This window comes from Monodon monoceros, unplaced genomic scaffold, assembly GCF_005190385.1.
Source record: "Monodon monoceros isolate NGI ecotype Baffin Bay Population unplaced genomic scaffold, NGI_Narwhal_1 Super_Scaffold_5, whole genome shotgun sequence".
NCBI classification, from domain to species: Eukaryota; Metazoa; Chordata; class Mammalia; order Artiodactyla; family Monodontidae; genus Monodon; species Monodon monoceros.
Genome location: NW_021703782.1, coordinates 92,963,648 through 92,991,313, shown reverse-complemented (window position 1 = coordinate 92,991,313; position 27,666 = coordinate 92,963,648). Strand labels below are relative to the sequence as shown.

The window sequence follows — 27,666 nt, the reverse complement described above, 5'->3', positions numbered from 1 at the left end:
TTGATGACTCCTCTTTAATCCTTCTTGTTTGTAAGTTTGCTTTTGGGGAGGATCACTGATCATGCTCTATACAGTTCTTGGGGTGTGGACTGAGCCAGACCCTTATAAATATGGGATCCTGCGTCACCTTGGATGACCAGCAGATGCTGCTCATTAACAATCAGGGGCGCTGCTGCTCCTCAACCACAGTGAGAGCTTCCCAGGGCTGTGCTGGTCATATACATGGTAGATGCTCAACAACTCCAAACATTTATTGAGTCCCTGCTGTATTCCTGGCACTGTTTTAAATGCTTTCAAGTATTAACTCTTAAATCCTATGAAGGAACACCGCTGATATCTCCATGATTTCAGCTATGACACTGTATTACCTCTAGATTATGTAACTGTTTCAAATCATAATTCACAGATAGATACACAAGCCCAACGCTCATTAGGTCCAGTGGCTTTTTCCTTCTCCACAGCAGAAACATCGCTTCTTTTTTTTTTCCTGTCTCTCACATTTATATTTCTATGAAAGACAAAGCTATTCAATATATTTCTTATTTCTCCCTTGAAATTTATATTGATGCTATTTCTACAAGTTCGTTACAATGTCACAGTATATGCCTCTGGGAAAACAGCATACACTGAGTCCTTCATAGTTGGTTATTATACAAATGATTTTTTTTTTTAAATACACTGAACTTCAGTTTTTTCATCTCTAAATTGGCAGTATTAGTACCTACCTTAAAAGGAGAATTTTGAAAGATAACAAGACTTTTAGCACAGTGGCATGTACACAGCAAGGCCTTGTTTTTATTTTTGTTTTTCTCTTCCATACATATTTTCATTTCCCTTTGAATTAACAGAGCAGCTTCAGAATAGGAAAGGAATCATTTTTATAATCTTGTCGAAGATAATCTGTTTTCTTTCATAATAGTAGCCTAAGGAGAATGTAAAGTCTGGATACATACACAGCGTAACATTTGTACTCTGTGTGATAAAGACTAATCTCTGTGGCTTCTACTAGACATAGGCACTGTTACCAAGTATTTGATTGCTTTTGGAGCAGAAGAATATTATTTAAGGATTACCAAAATAGTTCAAGTTTAACTCCAGTTTGCTCATTCTATATTAATTTCTAATTGTGTAATTTTTTAATTTACGTAATATTGATTTATAACATAGGTTTCATGTGTACAACATTCTGTTTCTACTTCTGTATACTCTACAACATGCTACCCACCAAAACTTTATTTTCCATTCATCACCATACTGTTGATTCCCTTTACCCATTTTTCCCTCCCCCTTGCCCCTCCCACTCTGGTAACTGCTGCTGGGTTCTCTGTAGGTTTGGTTTGGTTTGTTAATTTATTTGGGGTTTTGTTTTAGTTTTTTATGTTCCACATATGAGTGAAATCATACGGTATTTGTGTTTCTCCACAGGACTTATTTCACTTAGCATAATAACCTCAAGGTCCATTCATGTTGTCACAAGTGGCAGGATTTCATCTTTTTTATGGCTGAATAGTATTCCATTGTATATATACACCACATCTTCATTATCCATTCGTTGGTGGGCACTTAGGTTGTTTCCGTATCTTGGCTATTGTAAAGAATGCTGTGCCACGATGAACATAGGGGCATATATCTAGAAATATATTGGTTTTTTTTGGCCGTGCTGCACGGCATGTGGGATCTCAGTTGAACCTGAGCCCCCTTCAGTGGTAGCATGGAGTCTTAACCACTGGACGACTAGGGAAGTCCCTAGAAATATGTCATTTCTTTTTTTTTTTTTCTTTTTTAACATGTCGTTTCTTAATTCCCATGAGCACCACTCAGCCAAGCCCTCAAGTCCCATCTGGACTTCTGTGGCTTCCTTTGAGCTCAGTTTCCTGCCTCATCTCTGCTTCCCCTAGCTTCCTCTGTGTACTGCTTGCCAAGTGGATCTTCCTGGAACATTGCTATGCTGCAGTCCCTCACTGCTTTCTGTTAAGTCAAATCCATACCTAGACCTGTTGTTATTCAAAGCCTGCTTAAGGTGGGCTCACCTGACCTTCTGTAACATGTTTCTACCCCAACATAAGGCTCCAGTCAAGAATGAATCCCCCAAAGAACTCTTCCACACGACCCTAGTTCTTACCAAACTTTGACTACCTAAGAAAAATCATGTTTCCTGCGAGTGGGGACTATAACTTAAAACTATAGAATTCAAGGACTGGGAAGAATGAGGTCATCCGCCAGTTTTTCCCAACCACACCTCTCTCAATCCTGTAGTGGTATCCGGATTTTGAAGTTTCCTTACTAGGCCAAGGTAATGTTTCTCCTCTGTTTTTAACCACAGCCCTTCATGCTTAGAGATTCTGATTTGGATTTGGAGGGTGGGAGGATTACCATCCTTACCCATGCAAAATTACAAAAAAATCTCCTATTTTCACAGATGGGAAATTGAGGCTCATCAGAGAGAAGTGACTTACCACTAATTTATAAAAGCTGGGATTCCGTTCCAGTGGCCCACTGCCTTGCTTCTATTTTTTTTTTAACTAAACTTTATTTTTGAACAATTTTAGATTTACAGAAAAGTAGCAGAGTATAACCATCACCCAATTTGCCCTCATGTTAATCTACATAACCATGGTACATTTGTCAAAGCTAAGAAAAAACCCATATTGAATTTGGTTAACCAATTTCCTTTTTTGATTGAGATAAAATTCACAGAATATAAAATTAACCTTTTTTTTTTAATAAAGTTATTTATTTATTTTTGGCTGCATTGGGTCTTCGTTGCTGCGTGCAGGCTTTCTCTAGTTGTGGTGAGCGGGGGCTACTATTCATTGTGGTGCGCGGGCTTCTCATTGTGATGGCTTCCCTTGTTGCAGAGCACGGGCTCTAGGCACGTGGGCTCAGTAGTTGTGGCTCGTAGGCTCTAGAGCGCAGGCTCAGTACTTGTGGCACATGGGCTTAGTTGCTCCGCGGCATGTGGGGTCTTCCCGGACCAGGGCTCGAACCCGTGTCCCCTGCATTGGCAGGCAGATTCTTAACCACTGCACCAATGGGGAAGCCCAAAATTAACCATTATAAAATGAGCAACTCGGTGGCATTTAGCACATTCACAGCCACCACGTCTGTCTAGTTCCAAAACATGTTCATCACCCCAAAATAAAACCTCATACCAGTCAAGCAGTTATTCCCCATGCTTCCCTCCCCTTGCCCCTGGCAACCACTAATATCTGGTTCTTTTTATGCTCTTCACAAGCATTTAGCCCAGTGCCATGTACCTACCTGGAAGGCACTCAATAAAGTGGGAGTTTGGGGTTTTTTTTTTTACTTTTTACTTAGTAAGTAGAATATACATACTAAAAGGTGCAAATAAGAGTAGAGGTTGATAAATTTTCACAAACTAAAGACATCTATGAAGGAATTCCCTGGCGGTCCAGTGGTTAGGACTCCACACTTTCACTGCCAAGGGCCCGGGTTCAATCCCTGGTTGGGGTACCAAGACACCACAAGCAGCACAGGTGCAGCCAAGAAAAAAATTTAATTAATTAATTAAACATATCTATGAAAGTCACACTGAGATCAATAAACAACATGACCAGCACCCTAAAAAGAACCTTCAATCTCCCTTCCAGTCACTTCCTATCCCCCCAGTAGTAGTCACTATCCTGAATTCCAGCACAGGTTAATTTTGCCTGGGTTTGCGCTTCATATAAATGAAATCATACAATATGTTCTCTTGTGTCTGACTCCTTTTGCTCAGCGTTACATTTAAGAGTCATGTCGTTGCACTCACAATACTTTTTATGGATAAGAGTGACAGATTAAGGTAAAATTATATTTTAAAGGGGGGGTGGTGCAAGAAGTGGGAACAGGTCTCTCAGTCAAGAATAAGAGTGACATGGGAAAAATAGATTACACCAAACAGCAACATTCTTAAATTTTCCACCCTGTTTGGGATCTTGGAGGTATCCAGTGGTACTAATTATTTTTAGTTATCAATAAACTCAGAGATAGGAGAGGTATTTTGTTGTTGTTTTTGTTTTTGGCCATGCCATGTAGCATGCGGAACTTCCCCGCCCAGGGATTGAACCCATGTCCCCTGCATTGGAAGCATGGAGTCTCAACTACTGGACCACCAGGGAAGTCCAGGAGAGGTGTTATGAAAGACCTGCTGGGCAGGGGATCTAAACTGGGGGAAAAAATAAATAGTAATTACCTCTGTGAGTTGAAGGAATATGGTTTGCAGGCAATGAAGAGAAATCCCAGTGTGGCATGGGGCAAATTAATCTCCTGGCAATTATTTTCCCAGTCTATAAAATGAGGATAGTAACATAGTTGTCATCAAGATTAGATAAGTGAATGTAAAATGTATGGTACTGTCCCTAACTCATTAATGCACAAAAAAGCATTACTTTCTTTCCACCACCTTCCTTATTGGAACACAGATCAGAACTCTAGCAGCTGGGAACTAAGCAGTGTCGTATTTTCCCAGCATTAAGCCTCTCTACCTCTTAGACTTGGAGTATAAGGAGGTATAAAACAGGTTTGGGGTACAGATTTTGAGAAATAAAATCTGAGAATAAGTGTAATACAACCCTCAGACATTCTTCACAGTTCAAAGTCGACTTTTCAATAATCCCCCTCTCACTTTCACAAAGGATTTCCTGGGACTTCCCTGGTGGTCCAGCAGTTAATACTCACACTCCCAATGCAGGAGGCCTGGGTTCGATCCCTGGTCACGGGTTCAATCCCTCGTCAGGGAACTAGATCCCACATGCCACAACTAAAGATCCCGCATGCCACAACTAAAGATCCCACATGCAGCAACTAAGACCCGGCACAGCCAAATTAATAAATAAGTAAATATTTAGGGGGGGAAAAAAGGAATTAATTTGCTAGGGTATTGATCCTGACCCCTATTTCACTCATCTGATGCTACCAGTTCACCCAAGCCCCATAAGCCTCACCAGAGCCCTCCTGCCCCATCTTTCCCCCCCAGACTTTTGGTCAAATCTCTCATTGTACCCGTAATAGACAGGTCTGATGCCCCTATCAGACTTGGAGCCTTTCCAAAGTGCCCATGTCTTTCACATCACATCTCCCAAACTATGGTACAGAGTGAGTAAGCCCTGAGAAATTACGCTGGAATAAATTTTCTCTGAAAACTTGGAGGGCAGCCTGGTGCTGAACTCAGCAACTTTAAAATGCTCAGTCCGCAAAAATGGACTTATTGTGTTAGGCACTATGGTGTTGTTTTAATGTCCTTGACATCTAATTATTCTTTCAATAAACAACCAGTGCCAAGTATGCGCTAGGCTGGGAAAAGAGGGGCTATAAAGAACACCTCAGGGCTCTAACCTCGAGGCCGGTTCACACGCAGCACCCTTGCCGCGCCGCTCCTGCGCCCCCAAGTGGGCTCCCCCGGGACTTCCGCAGCTCAGGAGCGAACCTCAGCGTAGGGAGGGGCGGGCCCTTCAGCCTTTCTGCACACCCTATTGGCCAGGCCTGCTGACGTCAGTGGGCGTGGCATCGGCCGGAGCCGACCTCAGGCCAAGTGCCTGCAGGGGGGATGGCCTGCACGCGGTAGGGGGCGGGCTGTGAGAGAGGGGGCTGCTTCCGGGAGAGCCGCCCCGCCCCCACGTGGGCCCTGGGAGACTAGAGCGCGCGGCAGTGCTGGCGGGAGTGGCGTCTCAGATTCCTTAGGGCTGCAGGTGAGTGGGGACTGGACTCGGGGAGATGGCGGACTTGGAGGCAGGGGCTGTGGCATCAAAGTCTTGTGTCCCCAGACCCAGACTCTGCTGTAATCCACAAGCGCTGGCGGTGCAGCCGGGGACGGAGTCACTCTGGGACTCCTATTTAGGCTCTTAGAGGTAGATTGTCCTGCTGCAGCGGGGTTGAGGTCTCTGCGTGGCCGTTGCCCTTGGGGACCCGGGTCTGGGCTCCGAGTCTCCTGTCTGGGGTCCATTCCCTTGGAGACTGCTTGGGTAGTCTCCATCAGTGGAGAGCCCGAGATGCCTCGCAGGATGGGGGAGGGAGGTGCAAACAATAACAGCCGCTCTGTGCTAGGATTTTGTATGTACGTTACATGCATTGGCCCATTCAGTCTTAACAACAGCCTATTGAGGTCTGTTCAAGTCCTTATTTACCAGATGAGGATTCTGAGTTCAGACAGCTGGAAGGTGACAGAATCAGGATTTGAACCCACATCTACAGACTCCAAAACCCACACCCGTAACCCTCATGCTGCCAATTGCAGCCAGGTCCAGAGTCACCATTCTGCCTCTTTCCTCCCTCACCCCCTTCACCCAGAGCTCTCCAGGAGCCCAGCTCCGCTGATAAGCAGCTTTGAAATCTATACTTAAAGTATCAAGGGGTAATGGTGGACATTGAGGACTTCTCTGCTGGAGACCTGGATTCTGGCCCGAGATCTGCCACTGACCCCCTGCAGGGTCTTGGACCAATGTCAGCCCAGTATCACCATCATTTCAGTAACATAGTCAGCAAGCTTTAAGGAACCTCTTCGTCAGTATGTTCTAGGAATTTGTGGAACTGGCTGATTCTCCTTTTAGCTCCAGAGGAGATTTGGGCTCTTCAAAGCCAAGTCAAGGCCAGGGTCTCCTTCTCTTTAATCCCTGTTCCTAGCACTGGGGCAGGCCCAGAGTAGATATTCAGGAAATGCAGTTTGAATAAACAGGTAGCCAGTTGGCTCCTTTTCAGAACTGCCTGACAGCTGCTGTCCTGGGCCCTTCTGGGTGTTTGGATTTCTCAGCCCTGGCCACCTTCTACCTAGCTGGCCCTCCCCTGCAAGTGGCAGAGCCTGCCATCGCTGGCAGCAACTCACAACCCTGTGTGCCAAGACCACAGCCTCTGGAATCCTCAGTGGAGCACAACATGGGGGGATCAGGCCCTGCATCTCTTCTCAGCCCCTCCGGGTGGTAGTTCTCAGGGCCCAGCTTAGGTTACTCCCAAGTTGGAGAAGTTACCTTCTAAGGAAGGAGATACTTTCACAATCAATCTGAAATTTTACTTATCCTTCAGTGTTGCCTGTTCCATGAAGCCATCCATCCTTGATTCCCAGAGACACAGGTCCCTCCTATAGCACATAGTCCACCCCTCTACTGTAGCATCTGTATGGTGACTATTTCTCCTTCACCACATAAGCTGCTGGAAGGCAAGGACCCCACCTCAGATATCCTGGGAGACCCTGTGGCCCATCCAGGTTTGAGTGAAAGTTCTCCCTTCTGGGTGTGGTGCAGAGGACACAGCTGTGATCCACTCCAGGAGGTCTTGTCAGCCCACTTCTACTCCTAATGATAGTAAAAGTAGCTGCATATTTACTGAGTGGCTACTGTACCAGGCATGTACCTCTTCACTATCTCTGATCTTCTCTGCAGCTTTGCAAGTTTGATAGTATCATTCCCATTTCATAGATTACGAAATGAAGATTCTGCAACCTTGCCCAAAGTCATACACAGAGCACAGAGCAGACCTGGGACTGTTTGACCCTGAAACATTACTCTTTCTGAACTGCCTGCTACAGCCTTCCAGTTAAGCTAACCTGTTCTGCATCCCATGGTGACTTACCCTTGTCTTCAGTGTGGTGTCACAGGATTTAAGCTGTGGCTTATGGGCTCCCTTAATTTGGGAGAAGTGCCCCTTCCAAGTATGTGAAAATCTTCCAATTTTTTAGGGACTTTTGGCAAAGCAAAACCTCCACCTGGATTTGGCTCTGCAAACAGAGAAGCACCTCTGTTGCTCAGGGGATGTTGTTCTACTTCACAGTTCTTTGTTTATTGGGGCTTCCCTGGCGGTCCACGCTTCCACTGCAGCGGGCACGGGTTCGACCCCTGTTCGGGGAACTAAGGTGACATGTGGCACAGCAAAACAAACAAACAACAACAACAAAAAACAGATGTTTGTTTATTAAGCACGTATGTAACAGAATGACTACCTGTGGGGCAGGTGACAGGCCCTTGAGTAGAAGCCAGGAGACCCATGGTGAAGCCCAGCTTTGTACCTTACTCTCTGTGGATGTCAAATAACTCCTGTCTCCTTTCTGCACCCTACTTTCCACAGCAGAATGTAAAAGATTAAACAGGGTTGGTGATTTTCAACTTTTTAATTTTTTTCAGCACTAATACCCATTTCTCAAGTCTCTCGCTGAATCCTAAAATTTAAAAAAAAACAAAACATAAAAGTGGAACCGCCCTAGTAAGGCCTCCCCCTCACCACTCTCTAACCCCCACCCCCAAACCCCCAGTCTCCTCCGGGTGAATTGGACTGCAAGGCCCCTAGGCAGCCCTGCCCTTTCGCTTCTGATAAGCAGAAGGCATTTGCTTCCTCAGCCTTCTAAAGTAGATGTGGGTTTGAAGCCAGTGGAATGCAGCTTTGGATTCCAGAAGCGGGGGGCCTGCTGCTATAAAGGTTCTCTGGAAAGTGAGTTAGAGACCTAAAGACCTACCTTCAAAATATGATGTGACTCTAGAATGACATTGAGCAAGTCAGTTAACCTCTCTGAGCCTCCATCTCCTTATCATTAAAAGTTAGAACAATTCTCTGCAATTAAATGGGATAATATATATGTGTAAAGTACCTAGGGCAGTGCCCAGCACACAACATACACTCAGTATATTTTTCTCTGATACCCTCCATCTCTCCAAGGCAGAGATAGTATAGGCAGAGCAACGCCTACTGAATCAAGTGTTTATCAGTAGTATGGGGTATGGTAGGTAAAACCCTGCACTCATTGTCTACAACAAACTCAAATTCTGGCTCAGTCACTAGCTGTGTGGTCTTTGGGCAAGTGACTTAACCTCTCTGAGCTGGGCTAATCCTTGGCAGACCTAAGAGCAAAATCTTACACAAAATGGGCACTCAGGACTTTGTATCTGCTAAATGATTGCTCATATGGAGTTGGGACATCTTTGGGGAGGCCTGGCTTGCCCCTGGGTCAGATGATGTGGCTGGCCCAGGGGTGTGGTGGTGGAGTGGATCCTGTGTGGCTCCTGATAACCCCAACCCCGCCAAGGAGGAGGATCAGATGAAACAGGCCCCTGAGCTAGTTGGGAGGGAGCCAAGGGGCCTGGGAGGCTGGAGGACAGGGGGAGGGGAAGGCATCGTCAGTGTACTGAAGGACCCCCCACCAGGCCCAGAGAGTGTGCAGCCGTGGGTAAGTCCCTGCCCCTCTCTGGGCCTTGAGGTCCCATTCATACAAGGAGAGATTGGTGGCTCTTTGTTTTCCCCCTACTTGGCTGTTAGGCATCTCCAAAAGGAAGCGTCTAAAACGGAGCTCCCCACCTCCTCTCTCTCCAAGCTCACCCCCCCGCGCCACCCCACCCCCACCCCCGCCCTCTTCCTGCCTGTCCCTGTCTCCGCTGCCCTCCAGGTCAAGCAAGCTAGCGCATCCGCCCCAAGAGACTGCCTCTTGGCTGCCTTAGGATGGCCCCACCTCCCTACCCCTCTCGCCCCACAGCCTCTGTCCTCCTCTGCTTCTAGTCAGCTCTGCTCAGGATGCAAGAATTATCTTCCTAAAGCCAGGCTCTGAGCAGGCCCCTGCCCTGCCCCCTGCTCAGAAATCTTCCCTGTCCTAGGTCTGGCCGCCCCTCCCCTCCAAACACACATCCTCGATTGCCTCTTCAGTCCTCAGAGCAGTCCACAGCCCGTCCTCCTGGCCCCTTCTTTCCCCTCCGGAGGGAACATTCTCCCCTTTCCCTCTGCCAAGCCGAGCCCACTCATCCTGCAAAACCGAGTTCTAGTCCTGTCTTCTTCCAACAAGCTTCTGACCTCCTAACTCACATTGGAAGTCATGGTTCCTTCATGGTAGGCTCGGCCTCTCCGAGATGTGCTCAGTCAGCCCGATCCCCTGGGACTGCGGTGCCAACTGGATGAGAAATCATGTGTGCGAGTGCCCAGCGTGGCCTGGCACATAGTAGGTGCTCAAGAAACAAACGTTAATGCCCCAGCTTCCTTCTTACACCCCTTATTTGGCATTTTGGGCATATTGTCTTGTACTTCATGTGGGTAAATGTATTTACTGTGTGGCAGAGTGCTGTGCAGGAGGCAAACATGAACTAAGTGTGGACCCTGCCCTGCAGAAGCTCCGCCTACTGGGACGAGATAAGATAAGGCCACAGAGAACTGGTATATAAGAGAGACTGTGATCTGGGCAAGAAGAGATGCTGCAGGGGAGAGGGAAGGAGGGGCCGCCTGGTGGACAACCTAGTAGGACTTGGGGATGGGGAAGTTGTGGAAAGAGCACCAGCCTCCTAGGGAAAGAGGGTGAGCGGAACGCAGCCAAGTGTGCTTGGGGAGCGGCAGGAGGCTCTCGGGCTGGAAAAGCAGCCTCTGTGGCCACTCCACAGGCATGTCTGTCTGTCTGTCGGCACGGTGCGATTTAATCCTCTTAGTGTGTGTCAAGTGTGTACCAAGGGGTTAACAGTTTTCCCCTAGAGGTAGAATTACAGGAAATTTTTCTCTTTTTGCTTATCTGTACTTTTCTAAAATTTCTGCCATGGCCATGGACATTGTTCATGGAATAGGCAAAGCTTAAGTGGTGGCTAGATCAGGGTTTCTCATAGTAATGTCCAGTCCATCCCAGACTGATTCTTTGATAAAATGCAATGAAAATGAATTAATAGAGGCATGTTTTAAAAAAAGAGACCAAATAAAATACAAACCCAGATTTTATATTATTAGATTCAACTTGCTCTGGAAGTTTCTGAAAGTTTCTGAAGTTTCATGGAAGTGCCTACTTATCTTGGTGCACACCGGCAGGGATTGGTGAACCCCACTAGGAGTAGCACTGGGGTAGAGAGCAGGGGAAGCAGGAATCTGGAAAAGCCTGCGGGTATGTGACCACCTCCCGGTGCCAGGGACTACGTCTCATGCGCCTCTTGTCGCCCTCACAGAGCTGAGCACGAGGCAGAGCCCCAAGAACCCTCAGTTCCAGCCACCCGGCTGCCCTCTGTCCCCCCTGCCCACCATGCAGCCCCAGTCAGTCCTGCACAGCGGCTACTTCCACCCACTACTTCGGACCTGGCAGGCAACCACCACCAGCCTCAGTGCCTCCAGCCTCATCTACCCCATCTTTGTCACGTGAGTCCGCAAATGAGCCAGGTCTCTGATCGGCAGGGGGTGGGTTGAGTGTGTGTGCATGCACGTGAACAGAGCAGGTGTCTGTGTTGCGGGGATAAAGTGGGCTGTCAGCTTGGAGCTCAAGGTATTGGAAGTGGCCTACTGGGTTAAGGACAGCCATTAAGAAAAAAACAAACCTTGAAGAGAATACAGTCTTCCCATTTGGAAAGTAAAAATAACCCTTGCCTTTCATCCTGAGTTTTTGCAACAAGACAGAAGCCAAGACGATGTTTTGTTGGCTGTAAAGTACTATGTACATGTCAGAGGTGGCAGTCATGATCAGTCACGATAGCACAGCTGATACATATTGAGGGCTTACTGTGTCCCAGGTACCAGTATGCTAAGCACCTATGTATATTATCTCATTCCACCCTGACAGTATTCATATGAGAAAAATACGGATATTATCCCTTAGAATGTCATCTCCACGAGGGCAGGGATTTTTGTCTGTTTTGTTCACTGTTGTGTTGCCAGAGCCTAGAACAGTACCTGACACATAATAAGTGCTCAATAAATATTTGTTGAATGAATGAATGAATCGACCCAGGATACAGATGAAGGCCCTGAGGCTCAAAGAGTACCATTTGGCCAAGGTCGCCCAGTCAGTAAGTGGCTGGGATAGCAAGCAAGGACCTTCTGATCTCAGTGTCCAAGTTCTTAACCACTTGACTCCTTCCTAGGAGTACTGTTCTTTGAGTACAGTTGCTTGTTGTCACTGTTATTCTTGTTGTTCCTATTATTATTTCAGGCCCTGGGCTTGGCCAGGCAGGGGAACCAGACACTGGATCCCATCTTCCTCCCACCATCTCCACCTCCATATTCCTTCCGAGTTTCCCAACCATCTCTCCCAGTCACCCCTTCACCACTGGCCCTTCCCACAGCTACCAATCCATAGCCCATCCCCCGCTCTTGCAGGGATGTTCCTGATGACAAACAGCCTATCGCCAGCCTCCCAGGAGTGGCCAGGTAGGAGACGGAGTGGGGAGGGCAGGGTTATGATGGAGGGAGCAATTTCACAGGTGGAGGTGACAGGAAGCAGAAGCAGACCCAGGAGGCAGAAGATCCAGAGGGGCTGACTTCAGCTCAGAAGGACTGTCTCGGGGGGCAGAGTTGTTCCACAACAAAAGAGGCAGCCTCGGTCAGTAATGAGCTACCTGTCACCAGAGGCGCCATAGCAGAGGAACGCTGAACTTCAGATGGGAGGTCAATAACAGAACCTTGAAGGGGCCTTCCACAGCTGAATCCCATAGCTCTGCTACGTGGGGCCTTGGTTTTCCCATCTGTTTGGTGGGTGCATTCCTGCCCCTCCATGTACTGTGAGGCTTGAGCCCTCCTGGTGCCATGTGCACCTTGACTCTTAACAGAGGCACAGGCCAGAGGGGTGGGGGGGACCCTAGCCTGAGACCTGCCTCACTTCAGCCCCTCCATGCAGGTATGGTGTGAACCGGCTGGAAGAGATGCTGAAGCCCCTGGTGGAGGAGGGCCTGCGCTGTGTCCTAGTCTTCGGCGTCCCCAGCAGAGTTCCCAAGGTGACAAATCAGAGGAGGGGTCAGAGGGAAGGGGAGGGGGAGGCTGGGTGAGGATAAGCTGAGGTTGCACACTGATCACACCCTCGCTCCAGCCTTGTGCTGGCCCTGGGGCCACCGGTGAACGGACACAGCCACTGCCCTTGAAACAGCAGCCATGTAGGATCAGGAAGCTAAGTAGGGCTGCAGCTCTGAATGGTCAAGTCAGGTTTCCCTCTGCAAAGTGGGAACAGTCCTCCCCGTGCCTCCTCATCCAGGGGCTGTCGTGGTGATAAAGGAGAGGGCCGGGGCTGTGCCCTGGTGGCTGGCCACTGTGCCTCCCAAAGGCTTCCTGTGATTTTGTCCTTCTGCTTTGTCCTTCCCCTGTCCCTAGGATGAGCGGGGCTCTGCGGCAGACTCCGAGGACTCCCCGACTATCGAAGCCATCCGTCTGTTGCGCAAGAACTTCCCGGGCCTCCTGGTGGCGTGCGATGTGTGCCTGTGCCCCTACACCTCCCACGGTCACTGCGGTGAGCTTCCCTCCTTCCACCAGCCCTGCTGCCACCAGCACTCCCTCTGTGGTGGAGACGGGCCAAAGCCTGGGATGCTCCCCCAAACCCAGCTGTCTGTCCTGCAGGGCTTCTGAGTGAGAATGGGTCGTTCCAAGCTGAGGAGAGCCGCCAGCGGCTGGCAGAGGTGGCGCTGGCCTATGCCAAGGCAGGTGAGTGAGCCACCAGCAGAAATGGGCACCCCTGGGTCAGGGAGGTGGCAGGGTAGATAGGAGGGTCCCAGAGTTCTGAAGGCCACCCTCTGCCCTTTAGGATGTCAGGTGGTGGCCCCGTCGGACATGATGGACGGACGTGTGGAAGCCATCAAGGAGGCTCTGATGGCACATGGATTTGGCAACAGGGTAGGGGCAGGGGTGCAGGCAGCACGTGGGGAGGAAGTAAGAGAGCCTGGACCAGACCTGCCCCCGTGTCTGCACCTCACACAGAGAAAGCAAGGCCCAGAGCTCCAGTGGGACTAGGACACAGACCTCTACTTCCGGCCTGGGTCCTTTCTCTCCCTGTCACTTCACCCTGGGACATCTGGAGGGCTGGCTGAGCCGAGACCCCTATTATCTGCCCATAGGTATCAGTGATGAGCTATAGTGCCAAATTCGCTTCCTGTTTCTATGGACCTTTCCGGTGAGTGGGGATGGGCAGGGGTCTGCTGTTGAGTCCCTGACCCGTTAACCCAAAGCTGGAGCCCACCCTGGTGTCTCTGCTTCCCAGGGACGCAGCTCAGTCGAGCCCAGCTTTTGGAGATCGCCGCTGCTACCAGCTGCCGCCCGGAGCACGAGGCCTGGCCCTCCGCGCGGTGGTGAGTGACCAGAGCGCCAGCCCCACCCGGCCTGTCCCCCTATCACCTCGCCTCCCAGGCACTGCCCACACCGTAACTCATCCCTTAGGACCGGGATGTACGGGAAGGAGCTGACATGCTCATGGTGAAGCCAGGAATGCCCTACCTGGACATCGTGTGGGAGGTGAAGAACAAGGTGAGCACAGGGCAGAAGCCAGAGGGGGCTCAGGGAGATGAGAGTATGTCCACAGATTCTGGGCCCTTTGATCGAGGGACTGCAGAATCTCGGAGAGGAGCAGTCTTCCCCAGGAACAGGAATTCCCAGCACCCCCTCCCCCTCCCCCATCCCTGTCCCTGCCCGGGAACCACTGCGGGCCTCTGCGCCAGGGCTCGCAGGAGCCTTTGAACAGTTCTGCTTTAACAGCTCGAGGATGGGCCAGGCCGGCAGCAGCAGTGACTCAGGGCTTGGGGCTCAAGACGGTCACACATTGAGCAGGGAGGAAGGGATACTCCCAGAGGCATGCCCACCCCCACTTCAACCTGCCTGCCCCCCGCTGCTTCTCTGCAGCACCCTGAGCTCCCTCTCGCCGTGTACCACGTTTCTGGAGAGTTTGCCATGCTGTGGCATGGAGCCCAGGCCGGAGCGTTTGATCTCAAGGCTGCTGTACTGGAGGTCATGACTGCCTTCCGCAGAGCAGGTGAGCAAGCAGGGGTGGGAGTTTTTGACATGTGCCGCAGGGACTGATAAGCACTTTGACCAGATGGGGAAATAAAGTCATGAGACAGCCTGGAGTCTCATGCCTGGAAATGCCAGAGATCTAGACAGGCTGGGGAAGAGACATGAAACCGCAGGACAGAATGTGGAACAGTGAAGCACGCAGAGCCCTCTATTATTTTTTGGTTTTGAGACCTTGGCCAAGCCACTTCTCTAACTTCAGTGTCCTTGTCTATGAACTAGGGATAAGATAGCTGGTGCGTGGTTGTCAAGAGGATTAAATGAGATGCTACGTGTAATTGGCGTATGCTTGTCACTTCATAAATGCGAGCTGGTTTTGTTGGTAAAGCATACAGCGTGGGGAGGGAACTCACAGCTTACCTGTTTCCCCCACTGTGCGGTCTTATACATTGGCAAACTGAGGCCCAGAAGGAGAAAATGCCTTCCCCGAGGTCACACAACGTACAGAGCTAGGACTCACCGGAACTGAACTCAGTCTTAGGTTGTGACACCCGTGGGCTGTGCCTCTTCATGGTAGCCTTCTTCCCACCCCCAGCCCTCATCTCCCAGAAGGTATTCCCCGAGCTGACGCCCTGCCCTCCCCCTGCTTCCCGCCTCTCTCCCAACACAGGTGCCGACGTCATCATCACCTACTACACGCCTCAGCTATTGCAGTGGCTGAAGGAGTGATGGAGAAAGTGTGCAAGACCCCAGAACTAGAACTTTTTAATTCCTGAGCCTTGGAGAAGTGAAAACCAAAGTAAACGATGCTTTTAGAACTGTGTGCTCGTGCCCTCTTCCTGCTTACGCGCTGGCAGGTGCCCAGAAGCCCTGGGTGGTTTCTGCCAGAGTGCCAAATCTTCCCACTCACAGCCACATCCTCATGGGCTCTCCTAGGCTTCCCTACCCCTCCCCTGGGTCAACCCTGAGGCTCACCTCTGCCACCCCAGCTCCTTCCTCAGGGGTGGCTTCAGCTTGAAAGCCACCAGGCATCATGGGCGTTGGCTCAGTGGGGCCTGGGAGAAAGGCTTGGAGCATTAAAGGAAAAGGAGGGCAGTTGAATCTTGGACCCGCAGAAGCTCTGGAGAGCTCGAGGCCTCTGGCAGCAGAGCTGGGCACACTGGGACTCAGGCTTACATTGACACCCTGGGTTTAGAGTTAAGACTTGCTGCGATTCCACTAGAAGGCGATTCCCACACAGGCCAGTGCTTGCCAGGCTGCCTGAGATCTCCTGTTGTTCTCTGAGCCATAAACCCAGAGAAGAATTACTCATTAACGAGCAGAAAAGAATTATTCATTAACAAGCAGGAACGCTGCCTAAGGATCGAAATTCGGAAGCAAAGAGAGAGTTCCTGACGGTTGGAGATGCCACCACCAAAAAGGATTTTTATTGAAGAGGTGTTTTTTGAGAAGGTCTGCTTTGTGCCCACACACAATGCTGGGTCCTGGGGGTATAGCAGGACAGACCTCAGCTTGTCTCTGAGTGGAATCTATACAAGGAGAACAGGGGTGACAGAAAACAACAAGAAAACAGACAAGGCAGTTATACATTGTAATAGTGCTTCTAGGGAAAGAAAGGGTCTGAAACAGAGAATAACAGATGATGGGCCTCACTTGAGGAGCCCTCCATGAGGTTGAGGGACAAGGAAAGACCCTTACAGAGGGCAGAGGGAAGCAGACACCAGAAGCTGCGAGAATGACGGAGTGCACAGGCTCCTGCAGTGGGAGGGGCTTGGCAGGGCCGCTGGGAGCCAGATGAGGAAGAGGAAGGTGGGCTGCAGGACTGGAGGTTGGAAAGGTATATCCTGCACCTTGTAGGAAACTTGGGTTCTATTTTGCATCTGATAGAAGGCCATCTGAAGGATCTTAACCAGGACTTACATGTGTTCCAATTTCCCCCATTCTGCTCCTGTGAAAAAAGTGGAGGGGTGAGGGGCTTCCCTGGTGGCGCAGTGGTTGAGAGTCCACCTGCCGATGCAGGGGACATGGGTTCGTGCCCCGGTCCAGGAAGATCCCACATGCCGTGGAGCGGCTGGGTCCGTGAGCCATGGCCGCTGAGCCTGCGCGTCTGGAGCCTGTGCTCTGCAACGGGAGAGGCCACAACAGTGAGAGGCCCACGTACCGCAAAAAAATAAAAAATAAAAATGGAGGGGTGAGCCAGAAAAAGCCTGGTCAGGAGACTGTTGGTGACCCCCCTGGAGCAAAGACAGTGGCCTGGACCAGGGTGGTGGCAGTGGAGAGAGAAGGAAGCAGAATATATTCAGAATACATTCTGGAGATAGAATAAGAAGATTTTCCTGATGCTTTCACATTGGGGGGATTGAGGGAGGGAATGGGAGGCAACAGAGATGCCTTCATGGGTTTCTGGCTTGGGCAGCTGGTTTCCATTCATTCTGAGGGTGACGCGACGTAATGTTTCCCCCCAGTGAAAGTTCAGGCCCAGCTAAGGAGGCGCCAGTTTGCAAGTCCACCTGTCTGCAAAGTGACAGAATCTCAACTCTAGAGTCAAAGCAAGGTTAGTTTGGATGTTATAAAATTTGGAATTATATGAGTCAGAAGCAGCTCCCCTCTAACTCCTGCTAGTTTTCCCCAGAGCTGTGGCCGACTTAACTGAAGATCTGATCTCATTCTGTCCTCAGCCTTTGGGACTTGAAGAGTCACCTAGAGGCCCGAAACATTCATGGGAGATCAGCCATTGATGGGTCTCAGGGCTTGGGCCACACCAGACCCTTCCGCCACCTTAGTTTCTTGGCTTCCTGGCCCCTGGCCCCTGAGCTCATTTCTGGTTAGTGTGGAAGGGAACATCCTTCAAGGCCATCCTACATTCATCATTGCCAAGCACATATGGGGGCCTGGCTCTGTTCTAGGCACATGGAGATGGGAGATAGACACTGCCTTTTAGGTACAAACAGCCCTCAGGGAGCACATAACTGTGTCGAGAGCCCCCGGGGTAAACTTTCAGTGGAGTGATGATGATTCTCCCTGAGGAAAACCAAGAGGCGGACCTGTTACCAATGATGTGACAGGTGCTGTGAAGGCCACACCTGGCCTGACCTGGTTTGAAGATCAGAAAATACTTCCCCGAGGGTCTGATATTTAAACCTAGACCTGGAGAATGAGCCACCAAGCTGAGACATGTTTAGGGAAGGGCATTCCCGGCAGAGGGAACCCTGGGGCTAAAATGAGCTGGAAGGCTGGCGTGGCTGGAACACAGGGAAGGATGGGGAAGAGAGGCCTGAACTGAGCAGAGAGACACCAGGGCCAGACCGTGCAGGGGTTCAGAAGCCATGCTGAAGGACGATGGAGAGCCTTCTCATTATTCCCGGAGAAAGGGAAGCCATCTGAAGGCTTTTAGTCAGGGGAATGAGTGGCTCTTGATTTGCATTTTATAAAAGCATTTTGACAGCACTGTGGCAAAGTGCAAATAAGAAATGTGACCTAGACTGAGTGGTGGCAGTGGGGACGGAGAAGGGAATGGATTTAGAAGGTAGATTAGATGTCAAGGACGAACTTGGCTTGAGCTCCTGGGTAGCTGATAGGCCATTTACTGAGGTGGGAAAGCTTGGAAGGGGAATCCTAAATTGAGCTTGGGTTTGCAATGAGGAAGCTCTATCGACAGAGTTTATGTGACTCTCCCAAGGCCACTCAACAAGTTTGTGGCAGAACTGGGTCTAGAACCCCAGTCACCAAAAACAGCAGAGCTGGGATTTGAACTCACATAGCCCAACTCCAAGGCCTCTACCCTTACCCACTGTGCCATACCACCTCCTAATAAACTAACAAAATTATGGCCCTAACATTATGCTATTAGTAGTTCCAGTAATGGGATCAAGGTCTATGTGAGTGGCACCCTCTGGAGTCAGGACTCGGCACCTGAGGTAGCAGCCTACTGTCTGCTCCACCCCCACCCCACTATGCTTTGTCTACAAAGGCAGTAATGACCAGGCAGGCAGCTGGAGGGATCTGGGTGGTCCTGGGGGGCCTGGCTCCTCCACAGTCCCCGTCTCCTGCTGTGTGCCTTCTTTTTGCGAGTCGTAATTTTATCTTTGGGCAGAGAACTCAGTTTTTAACAATCAATAAGACATTTTATTCTCAGATTTCCAGGCATCTGGTGAGCATTAAGGGCCTCTCTCAACAAGATTTGATTTTTTTATTTCCCTCTCAGATGTGCCAGCGTGGATGGTAGCTTGTCTCTGGGACATCCTGAAGGCCACCACAAATAGCCTACACATTCCATCATCCTCACTTTTTGTTTCTCTAAGATCCCTAAAACTGGGCTTCCCTGGTGGTGCAGTGGTTAAGAATCCACCTGCCAATGCAGGGTACACGGGTTCGAGCCCTGGTCCAGGAAGATCCCACATGCCGCGGAGCAACTAAGCCTGTGAGCCTCAACTACTGAGCCTGCGCTCTAGAGCCCTTGAGCCACAACTACTGAGCCCGCGTGCCACAACCACTGAAGCCCGCGTGCCCTAGAGCCCGTGCTCCACAACAAGAGAAGCCACCGCAATGAGTAGCCCATGCACCACAACGAAGAGTAGCCCCCTCTTGCCACAACTAGAGAAAGCCCGTGCGCAGCAACGAAGACCCAGAGCAGCCAAAAATAAATTAATTAATAAATTAAAAAAAAAAGGTCCCTAAAACTACCTCAGTGGGCCTATGGTTGAGGGTCCCCCAAAACAACAGGCATTTTAACCAAACATTTTACTACTAATTTCCCAACTAGGGAAGGGGGAGTCCTGACCTATTATATGCCCCATGTGGACTCTGCCGGCCAATTCCACGTATCAGGGCCTGTGACTTACAACACCCTATATTCTGCATTGTTCTGGGTACTCTTGGTTGCCAGTGACAGAAACTTAATTCAGTAACAAAAAAGGAAGTAATTGGTTTCCATAATTGGGCTGTAATAAGGTCAAGTGTAGCTGGATCTAGGGTCAAAGGCTCTCATGGAGACCTCTGTCCCTTCCTAGTTCTCGTATGTGTTTGCCTCAGCTTGGCTTTATTCTAAAATGGGCTTTTGCCACTTAACAGCAACATGATCCTTAGATGGTCCTTAATCCCAGAGAAAGATCCTTTCTATCCCATTATTCACATAGCAAATCTCTGGAGGTCTCTGATTGGCCCTGCTCAGGTCACATAACCAGCCTCTCCGTTCAGTCCCTATAAACAATGGAATGGGAGATGTGGCACCATGATTGACAAGGTCTCCCTCCTTACACAGACAGCTGGTGGGATCTCAGAGCTTTTGCACCTGTGGTCGTCCCCTTTGCCAGGAATGCTTTCTCCCAAAATCTGTATGGCTGTTTCCTTTTCATTGTTAAGATCTTGGTTTAAGTGTCACGTCCTCAAAGAAACCTACCCTGACACCCAATTTAAAGTCATTCCCCCGTCACCCTGTGTTAGTCAGGATTCATGTGTAGTAATTATAACAAAAGCCAAAATAACGGTAACTTAAGATGGAAATACGTTTCCCTCTAAGTAGTCCAGGCTATGTCAGCTATATGGGGTGGTGGGTCACGGCTCCTGCCTCGTTCTGTCATCCTCAACACATCTCCGCTTCTATCTCGTGATCATAGATGGTGGGTCCAGTTCCCACCATCAGGTCCTCTTTTCAGTCAGCTGAAAGAGGAGAAGGGCAAATGGAGGGCATGACGCTTCTTTACAAGGGTCCAACCTGAAAGTTGTACACACTATTCTGCCCTTGTCTGAACTTAGTCACAGGGTCACACCTAGTTGTGTAAGGGAGGCTGGAAAACAGAGCCTGGTGGGGCAGCCCTGTACTCAGCTAAAACTCAGGGGTTCAATTACTAAGGAAGATGGAGAGAATAATTCAATTACTAAGGAGATGGATATGCGGGCAAATGGCCATTCCCAACACATGGAGTTTCTTGTAATCACGGAAACAGTGCTCAGACTATCAAAGTAAAGAGGTCCTTAGTAACCTAAGTAACCACTTAGGTTACTAAGTAACCACTCTAATTCTATAGATGAGAGACAGACTCAGAAAGGGGACTTGTCCAAATTCACACAAGTCAGTGGCAGACCAAGGCTGGATACAGGTCTCCTAACTCCAAGCCCAGGGCTCAAAAGTCGGGGAGGGATTGCAAGGGGTAGCGGTGAGGGATTACTTTTAGAGGGACTTTCTCCTTTTATGTATTACCTTAGCTTGAAGTGCATTTTTATATTCATGTATTTTATCTAACAAGGATATATTCATGTGTTATTCATGTAAATTAAGTGAAAACTTGGCCAATACACATGAAAAGGTGTTATCTTCACTAGTCAACGGAGAAATTAAAATTAAAACCATAATGAGATTCCACCATACATCTATCAGAATGCCTAAAATTTTTTAAAAAATAGACAATGCCAATTTTTTAAAAATTAATTTATTTGGGCTTCCCTGGTGGCGCAGTGGTTGAGAGTCCGCCTGCCAATGCAGGAGACACGGGTTCGTGCCCCGGTCTGGGAAGATCCCACATGCTACGGAGTGGCTGGGCCCGTGAGCCATGGCTGCTGAGCCTGCGCGTCCGGAGCCTGTGCTCCGCAACGGGAGAAGCCACAACAGTGAGAAGCCCGCGTACCACACACACACACAAAAAAATTTATTTATTTATTTTTGGCTGCATTGGATCTTCCTTGCTGTGCGCGGAAGTTGTGGTGAGCGGGGGCTACTCTTCATTGTGGTGCACGGGCTTCTCATTGCGGTGGCTTCTCTTGTTGTGGAGCATGGGCTCTGGGTGTGTGGGCTTCAGTAGTTGTGGCACGTGGGCTCAGTAGTTGTGGCACATGGGCTCAGTAGTTGTGGCTCGCGGGCTCTAGAGCGCAGGCTCAGTAGTTGTGGTGCACGGGCTTAGTTGCTCCATGGCACGTGGGATCTTCCCGGACCAGGGCTCAAATCCATGTCCCCTACATTGGCAGGAGGATTCTTAACCACTGCACCACCAGGGAAGCCCAACAATGCCAATTTTTGAGACTGTGGAGCAAGTGAAATCTCACACGACTGGTACAACCACTTCAGAAAACTTGCCCCATCTACTGAAACTGGACATGCACATATGTATAGCCTAGTGATTCCACATCTAGGGATTTACCCAACAGAAATGTGTACACATATGACCAAAAGATGTGTGCAAGAATGTCCATAGCAACATTTTCTAATATTTGTAATAACCAAAAACTGGAGATAACCCAAATGCCCATCAACAATAAAATGTGGGGTATTCATATAATGGAATATCACAGGAAGGAGAATGAATGACCTGTAACTACTCAAAGCAACGTGGATGAATCTTACAACTAAAATTTTGAGCAAAGGAAGCAAGACAAAAGAGTGCATGCTGTATTATTCCATTTAGATACAGTTCAAAGACAAGTATAACCATGAATTTAGAAGTCAGCGTAGTGGTTCCCCTTCATGGGAGTAAGTGACTTGGAGAGGACAGGGACACCAGGGTTCTGGAGATGTTCTTTTTCTTGGTCTTGGTGCTGACTGCATAGGTATGTTCACTTCATAAAAATTCAAGGACATATACACTTCTTTGCACTTTTCTCTATGTATATTTTAATAAAAGTTAAAAAATAAGTAAATGAAATTTGATTTTTTTTTTCTTTTTTTTTTTTTTGGCCACGCCACGCAGCTTGCAGGATGTTTCCTGACCAGGGATTGAAGCCGCACCCTTGGCAAGCATGGAGTCCTAACCACTGGACCACCGGGGAATTCCCTAAATGAAATTTTAAAGAGAGAGAGATGTGTGTGTGGTGGGCCCAGCCTGGGTTTACTTAGTGCTTTTGGATGAGAATCTCAAGGAAAAAGCCCTCATGTAAGAAGCTTGGTTTCTCAAAGAGAAATAACCTAAGCCAGTAGCCAGTATTGTGACATGCCAGGTCCCTCCAGGAGCAATCACCAGGCCAGAGTCCACACAGGGTAGATCAAAGGATGAAACCCCCTAGGAATTTGTCATCTGCCTTAGGAAGGAAACTATACCCAGGAAGTGGACCCATTTTTGAACTGACGAATCAAAAAGAAGCTTGTTTCAAAATAGCAGGACCTCTCATTGGCTTTCCTGTGACATGCAAGGCTCCCTTTTCTCAGCTGAAAAAGTTACTCAGAGAAAGAAAGGCCTGGAGTCAGGCTCTCCCTTGCCAGCCAAGGTCTGAGACTCTGACCTTTGTGTTTCCTCACAGGCCTGAGCCCAGTGAGGGTAAGGCAGTTCTGAATGAAATGAACAGACCAGCCTTGGCATATAGGAGGATGTTTTGTTTTTATTTTTAAAAAAATGGGGGGGGTGGAGGGAAGGAAGAAAGAAGATTGCATGCATATTTGTGTGCTCCTAGAAAAATGTCTGATAGCATAACAACCAAAACTGCAGCAATCCCTGGGAGGTGGTTGGGAAATGGGGAGGCCATTGCCCTTGCTCAGCTGTACTTGTCCTTAAGCTTCACCTGGCTGCCATTCAGATCTTTTGCTCCTCCCCTAACTGGTTCATCCAAAGAGGTCCCTCGTCACTGCTCATGAAACCATTGTTTTCTACCTCCATAGCTCTTACCACTTCTGAAACCTTGATTTTTGTCTGCCATGCCATGTTGCATGAAGGCAGGAACCCCGTCTTATTTCTCGCTATATCCTCCGTGAAGAACAGGGTCAGGCACAGAGTAGATGTTCAATAAGCAGTTAGTGAATGAATGAGGTTGGGCTTTTGCTTTTCACTTTGTACACTTTGTATTTTCAAACATTTTTGAGATGAACGACTTTTTTTTCATCAAAAGAAAAAAAAAATCAGCAGGTTACTGCAGAGGACTCTACCCTCAGCAAATTGTCTTGGGTTAAGACAGGTTTCCACCTGAAAACAATTCCCTCCTAGTACCGACGGGGGACTCAGACCAGAGAGGGGCAGCGCCTTGCTCAAGTTTACTCAGCACTCAGCAAGCCAGGCCGGGACCCAAATTCCCCCCTCCCAAATCAGGCTGGTTACCTCCGGGGAGTGGGGGGCGGTGTCCGGATCCTTGGGAGGAGGAGTGGGTCTTCAGAAGGGGCAGAGAGGGTCACGGCAGGGACGGGGAGGGCAAAGGAGCACGGTGAGGGGGGACTAGAGTTCCGGGTTGAGGAAGGTGAAGTTGCAGCGGGAGCGAGCGGAGAGCACAGAAAGAAGTGGAGGGGGCGGGGCGGGGCGAGGCGTGGCGTAGGGGACGGGGCGAAGCGTAGGGGGCGGGGCGAAGCGTAGGGGCGGGGCGAGGCGAGGCGGAGGGGGCGGGGCGAGGCGAGGCGGAGGAGGCAGGCGGAGTGCTGGAACACGGGAGAAGAGGGTCGCCGCTGAGCTGCTGCCCCCTTTCCCGAGCGGGCGTGCGGCTGCGGCTTCTTTCTTGACCGGCTTCCCCGCGAGGCAGGTGGGTCGTGTGCCCCGGGGACTGGCGCGGGAGGTTCCGCTGCATACCGCAGGGGTAGAGATGTCGCTCTAGCAGAAGGCTACCTGGACTTTGGCCTCACCGAACCCTGGAGGTGGGGAGGGAGAGTGAGCAATTCAGGCCTGCAGCCAGAGGCCCCAACTTCGGCTTCCAGAAATGGAAAACGCTGTGGGCCCTTTGTTATAGTCTTAGCTATGCCAGTGGCTCCCTGCGTGACTCCGGACGAGTTCCCTACCCTCTCTGAGCCTCCGTCTACCTATCTGCAAAGTGAGAGGGTCTTTGGACGGGTCTCCCTAAGTTCCGGACTGACTTAAATTCATTTCCTTGACAAACTTCCTCTAGGGCTTGTCCCCAGATTCACCAGCCAAGTCCGTCCCTCAGCAACAACTTGGCAGCACTCCGAACTTTGGCCCCTCAAGTTTTAGCTGAACAGGTTGCGTGTCTGGAATCAGTTCCGTCTGGGGCAAGAAGCTGCGTCCAGCCTCTAGACTTTAGGCTGAGGAATTTGTTTTCTGTGCACTGGGTCAGTAATCCTTCACTGGCTCTCCACCCAGGCAGGCATCATCATCTGGGGCTGAGAGAGGCTTTAAGACAGGTAGGAACAGGCTGCTCTGTCCTGCCTTTTGTCCTGGGCTGTACAGGTTCACTAAAATCAGATTTTTTTTTTTTTTTTTTTTTAATCCAAGTACGTCTAAGCAGTGGAAGGGAGTACTGGCCAGAGAATGTGGAGGTTTGGGTTCTAGTCCTGGCTGTGCCGCTGGCTGGCTGTGACCTTAGGCAAATATCTGCCCCTCTCTGGCTCAGTCTTTCCCGGCTGAACAGTCAAGGGGTGGGTCAGATGGTCTGCAAAGACTCTGCTGTCATTCACATTCCGAACAATAGTAATAGCAGTCATAATAATTGTTTCCTTAGCTGACCTACGAGGCCCTGCCTGAGCTGGCCCCTATCTACCCAAAGCACCAGACTCCTTGCCCTGCCTCAGGGCCTTTGCACTTGCTGTTTCCAGTGCCAGGAATATTTAATCATCTCCATTTCCTGAATAGGCTTTCTCAGATCTCCACTGACACGTCACTTGCTTAGGAAGTTCCCCGACAACAAAGACTAAATCGGGTTTCTGGATTGATATCCTTCCTCATGGTACATGCTGTCTTCATTATGCTTAAGTATTCATGTAGTTCTTTGTCCGATAGCTGTATCCCCTGTTCTTTAATGCCTGTGCATGCCATGAGGCCTAGAAATCTGTCCCTTTCCCAACATCTAGCACATAATAGGTGGAGTGAACAGATCATCTCATTTAGTCCAACAGTCTTATGAGGTTGAGTCACTGTGCTCTTCTTACACATGAAGAGACTGGGCTTCAGAGAGTGACACTCTTAGGGTCACACAGTGAGTTGGCAGTGTCAGAATTTGAACCCAGTTTGTCTCAGACTCCGAGGCGTGAACTTCCACCTCACTTGCCCTCACACTCCAGGATCTTCTGCTGTGAAGACGTTACCTAAGTGCCAGCAGATCTGACCCACGAAGCCTGGAAAGAGAAGACCATCAGGTTGTTGGGCACGGTGCCATCCGGCTCCACCTCCCCTAGAGGCCCCCGGACCTGAGGCAGAGGTGGAAGTGGGGTGGCCTGGCCCCCCCTCCTGCAGACCCATGGCGCGTCGGCTCCAGTTACAACTGCTGACATGGGATGTGAAGGACACGCTGCTCAGGCTCCGCCACCCCGTGGGGGAGGAATATGCCGCCAAGGCCCGGGCCCATGGGCTGGAGGTGGAGGCCGCGGCCCTGGGACAGGCCTTTGGGCGGGCATATAGGGCTCAGAGCCACAGCTTCCCCAGCTATGGCCTGAGCCGTGGCCTCACCTCCCGTCAGTGGTGGCTGGATGTGGTCCTGCAGACCTTCCACCAGGCAGGCATTCGGGATGCCCAGGCTGTGGCCCCCATCGCTGACCAGTTGTACGAGGACTTCAGCAGTTCCCGCACCTGGCAGGTGTTGGAGGGAGCTGAGGCCACCCTGAGGGGGTGCCGAAAACGAGGTCTGAGGCTGGCAGTGGTCTCCAACTTTGACCGAAGACTGGAGGACATCCTGGCGGGTCTTGGTCTGCAGGAACACTTCGAGTTTGTTCTGACCTCCGAGGCTGCCGGCTGGCCCAAGCCCGATCCCCGCATTTTCCATGAGGCCTTGCGCCTTGCTCAGGTGGAACCGGCAGTGGCAGCCCACATTGGGGACAGTTACCAATGTGATTACAAGGGAGCACGGGCCGTGGGTATGCACAGCTTCCTGGTGGCTGGCCCTGAGCCTTTGGACCCTGCGGTCAAGGATTCTGTACCGCAAGAACACATCCTCCCCTCACTGTCCCATCTCCTGCCTGCCCTTGACCGCCTGGAGGGCTCACCCCCAGGGCTTTGAGTCTGGCGAGGGAAGCGGTCGGGCCCAACAGACACTGGAGACAGGGAGCTCCTTCCTTCCCTGAGATCTGGCCTTCACCCCCACCCCCCTGCAGCCTCCATAATGCATTCTGACTATAAAGCAGTGAATGCGGGGCATTCAACCCTGCGCCACTAACCAGCTCCTGGTCTCTGAGATGCTTCATTCCTCACACCTGTGTCCATTTTCTACCATGAGTCCCCCCTCACCTCCAACAAGATTCATGAGGGCCCAACTAGCTTCAAAACCAACACTTTCAAACTTTCTTTTTAGCAGCAGGGCCTTTCGTCATGGGAGAGCTTATGTGGAACCCCAACATGCAAATCAGGAAAAATGAGAAACTGCTAGGGTTGAAGCAGAGGTCCTGGGGCCCTTCATTCAGGCCCTGAAGGCTCTGCGACTCTCCCCTGAGAAGCCTGAGATCAGAGCTTAGTACCTGCGGGTACTGGAGTTCTCATTTAGGCGTGCCTCACTCCGAAGCCCATTGGCTTGACTGCAAGGTTACAAGTAGAATGGGATCCATGTCACACAAGACATAATGCAGTGGGGATCCAGGGAGAATAGAGAAGGTGTCCTAAGGATGGCGGTCTTGAAGGGCACCCCAGTCATAGGAATAGCTTGGGGGTGGGAAAGCACAGGGAACGGGGACTGGAACACGAGGTGGCAGGAGTGCAGGGAATATGGGGGGAATCACTGGAGATTGAAATAGGTTGGGCTTTTAAAATTCCATGTCTCTTCCTGCCTTTCCCCCTTCACACACCTCTCTACGTCGTATTTACTGGACACCTGTGCCTTGCCCAGTGCCAGGCACAGGGGGCACCACAGGTAAAAAGCACACAAACAGGCATACACAGTGTATGTTCTGGTGCCAACAGGCAGGGAGGGCTCTGGAGTAGACCCTGAGCTGGGGGTGGCCCGTAGATGGGCAGAGGGATAAGAGGGGCATTCCTGGCAGTGGGCCCACAAACTGTGGACTGAAGACTGCTGTGGGGAGTTGGACTGGTGGTTGGGGGAGCATGGCCTGGGGGCCTTTGGGTGCCAAGTAGAAGAAATTGGCTTTGACCCAGGTTTGAGCAGAGACTGTGCCCAGGCAAAGGCAGGGAAGCTCTTCTCAGACTTGGCCAAACCTCTTGTGGGTCTGTCTTCCTTGGGCTTGGTGCTGAGGCC

The 27,666-nt window shown here is 50.2% G+C and overlaps 2 protein-coding genes across 6 annotated transcripts; both read left to right on the top strand.

The window, feature by feature from the left end:
* The first annotated feature begins 5,529 nt into the window (after positions 1 to 5,529).
* Positions 5,530 to 15,482, top strand: ALAD (aminolevulinate dehydratase). 5 transcript variants are annotated; one of them, XM_029203839.1, is made up of 12 exons: positions 5,530 to 5,690; positions 10,887 to 11,073; positions 12,028 to 12,078; positions 12,545 to 12,641; positions 13,012 to 13,147; positions 13,255 to 13,338; positions 13,439 to 13,527; positions 13,749 to 13,804; positions 13,892 to 13,979; positions 14,068 to 14,154; positions 14,527 to 14,656; positions 15,305 to 15,457. In XM_029203839.1, the coding sequence occupies exons 2-12, from the start codon at positions 10,961 to 10,963 to the stop codon at positions 15,361 to 15,363; spliced, it is 990 nt and encodes a 329-aa protein (XP_029059672.1). In that variant the 5' UTR covers positions 5,530 to 5,690; positions 10,887 to 10,960; the 3' UTR covers positions 15,364 to 15,457. The 5 variants fall into 5 exon arrangements, with proteins under 5 accessions (XP_029059672.1, XP_029059671.1, XP_029059670.1 ...); XM_029203837.1 differs by lacking the exon at positions 5,530 to 5,690 and adding an exon at positions 10,239 to 10,257; XM_029203838.1 differs by lacking the exons at positions 5,530 to 5,690; positions 15,305 to 15,457 and adding an exon at positions 9,419 to 10,257 and having other exon boundaries at positions 14,383 to 14,595.
* Positions 15,483 to 23,930: 8,448 nt separating this feature from the next.
* Positions 23,931 to 27,208, top strand: HDHD3 (haloacid dehalogenase like hydrolase domain containing 3). Its single transcript, XM_029201474.1, has 2 exons — positions 23,931 to 24,060; positions 25,550 to 27,208. Exon 2 carries the CDS (start codon positions 25,726 to 25,728, stop codon positions 26,479 to 26,481), a length of 756 nt encoding a protein of 251 aa, XP_029057307.1. The 5' UTR covers positions 23,931 to 24,060; positions 25,550 to 25,725; the 3' UTR covers positions 26,482 to 27,208.
* The last annotated feature ends 458 nt before the right edge of the window (positions 27,209 to 27,666 follow it).

Excerpts from the sequence above, each read along its gene's own strand:
- ALAD (XM_029203838.1), top strand. The coding sequence starts at position 10,155 with ATGCTGCAGGGGAGAGGGAAGGAGGGGCCGCCTGGTGGACAACCTAGT. Across the intron at positions 10,258-10,886 it reads CAGCCTCCTAGGGAAAGAGG|AGCTGAGCACGAGGCAGAGC; the intron begins GTGAGCGGAACG and ends TCGCCCTCACAG. Across the intron at positions 11,074-12,027 it reads ATCTACCCCATCTTTGTCAC|GGATGTTCCTGATGACAAAC; the intron begins GTGAGTCCGCAA and ends CCGCTCTTGCAG.
- HDHD3 (XM_029201474.1), top strand. The coding sequence starts at position 25,726 with ATGGCGCGTCGGCTCCAGTTACAACTGCTGACATGGGATGTGAAGGAC.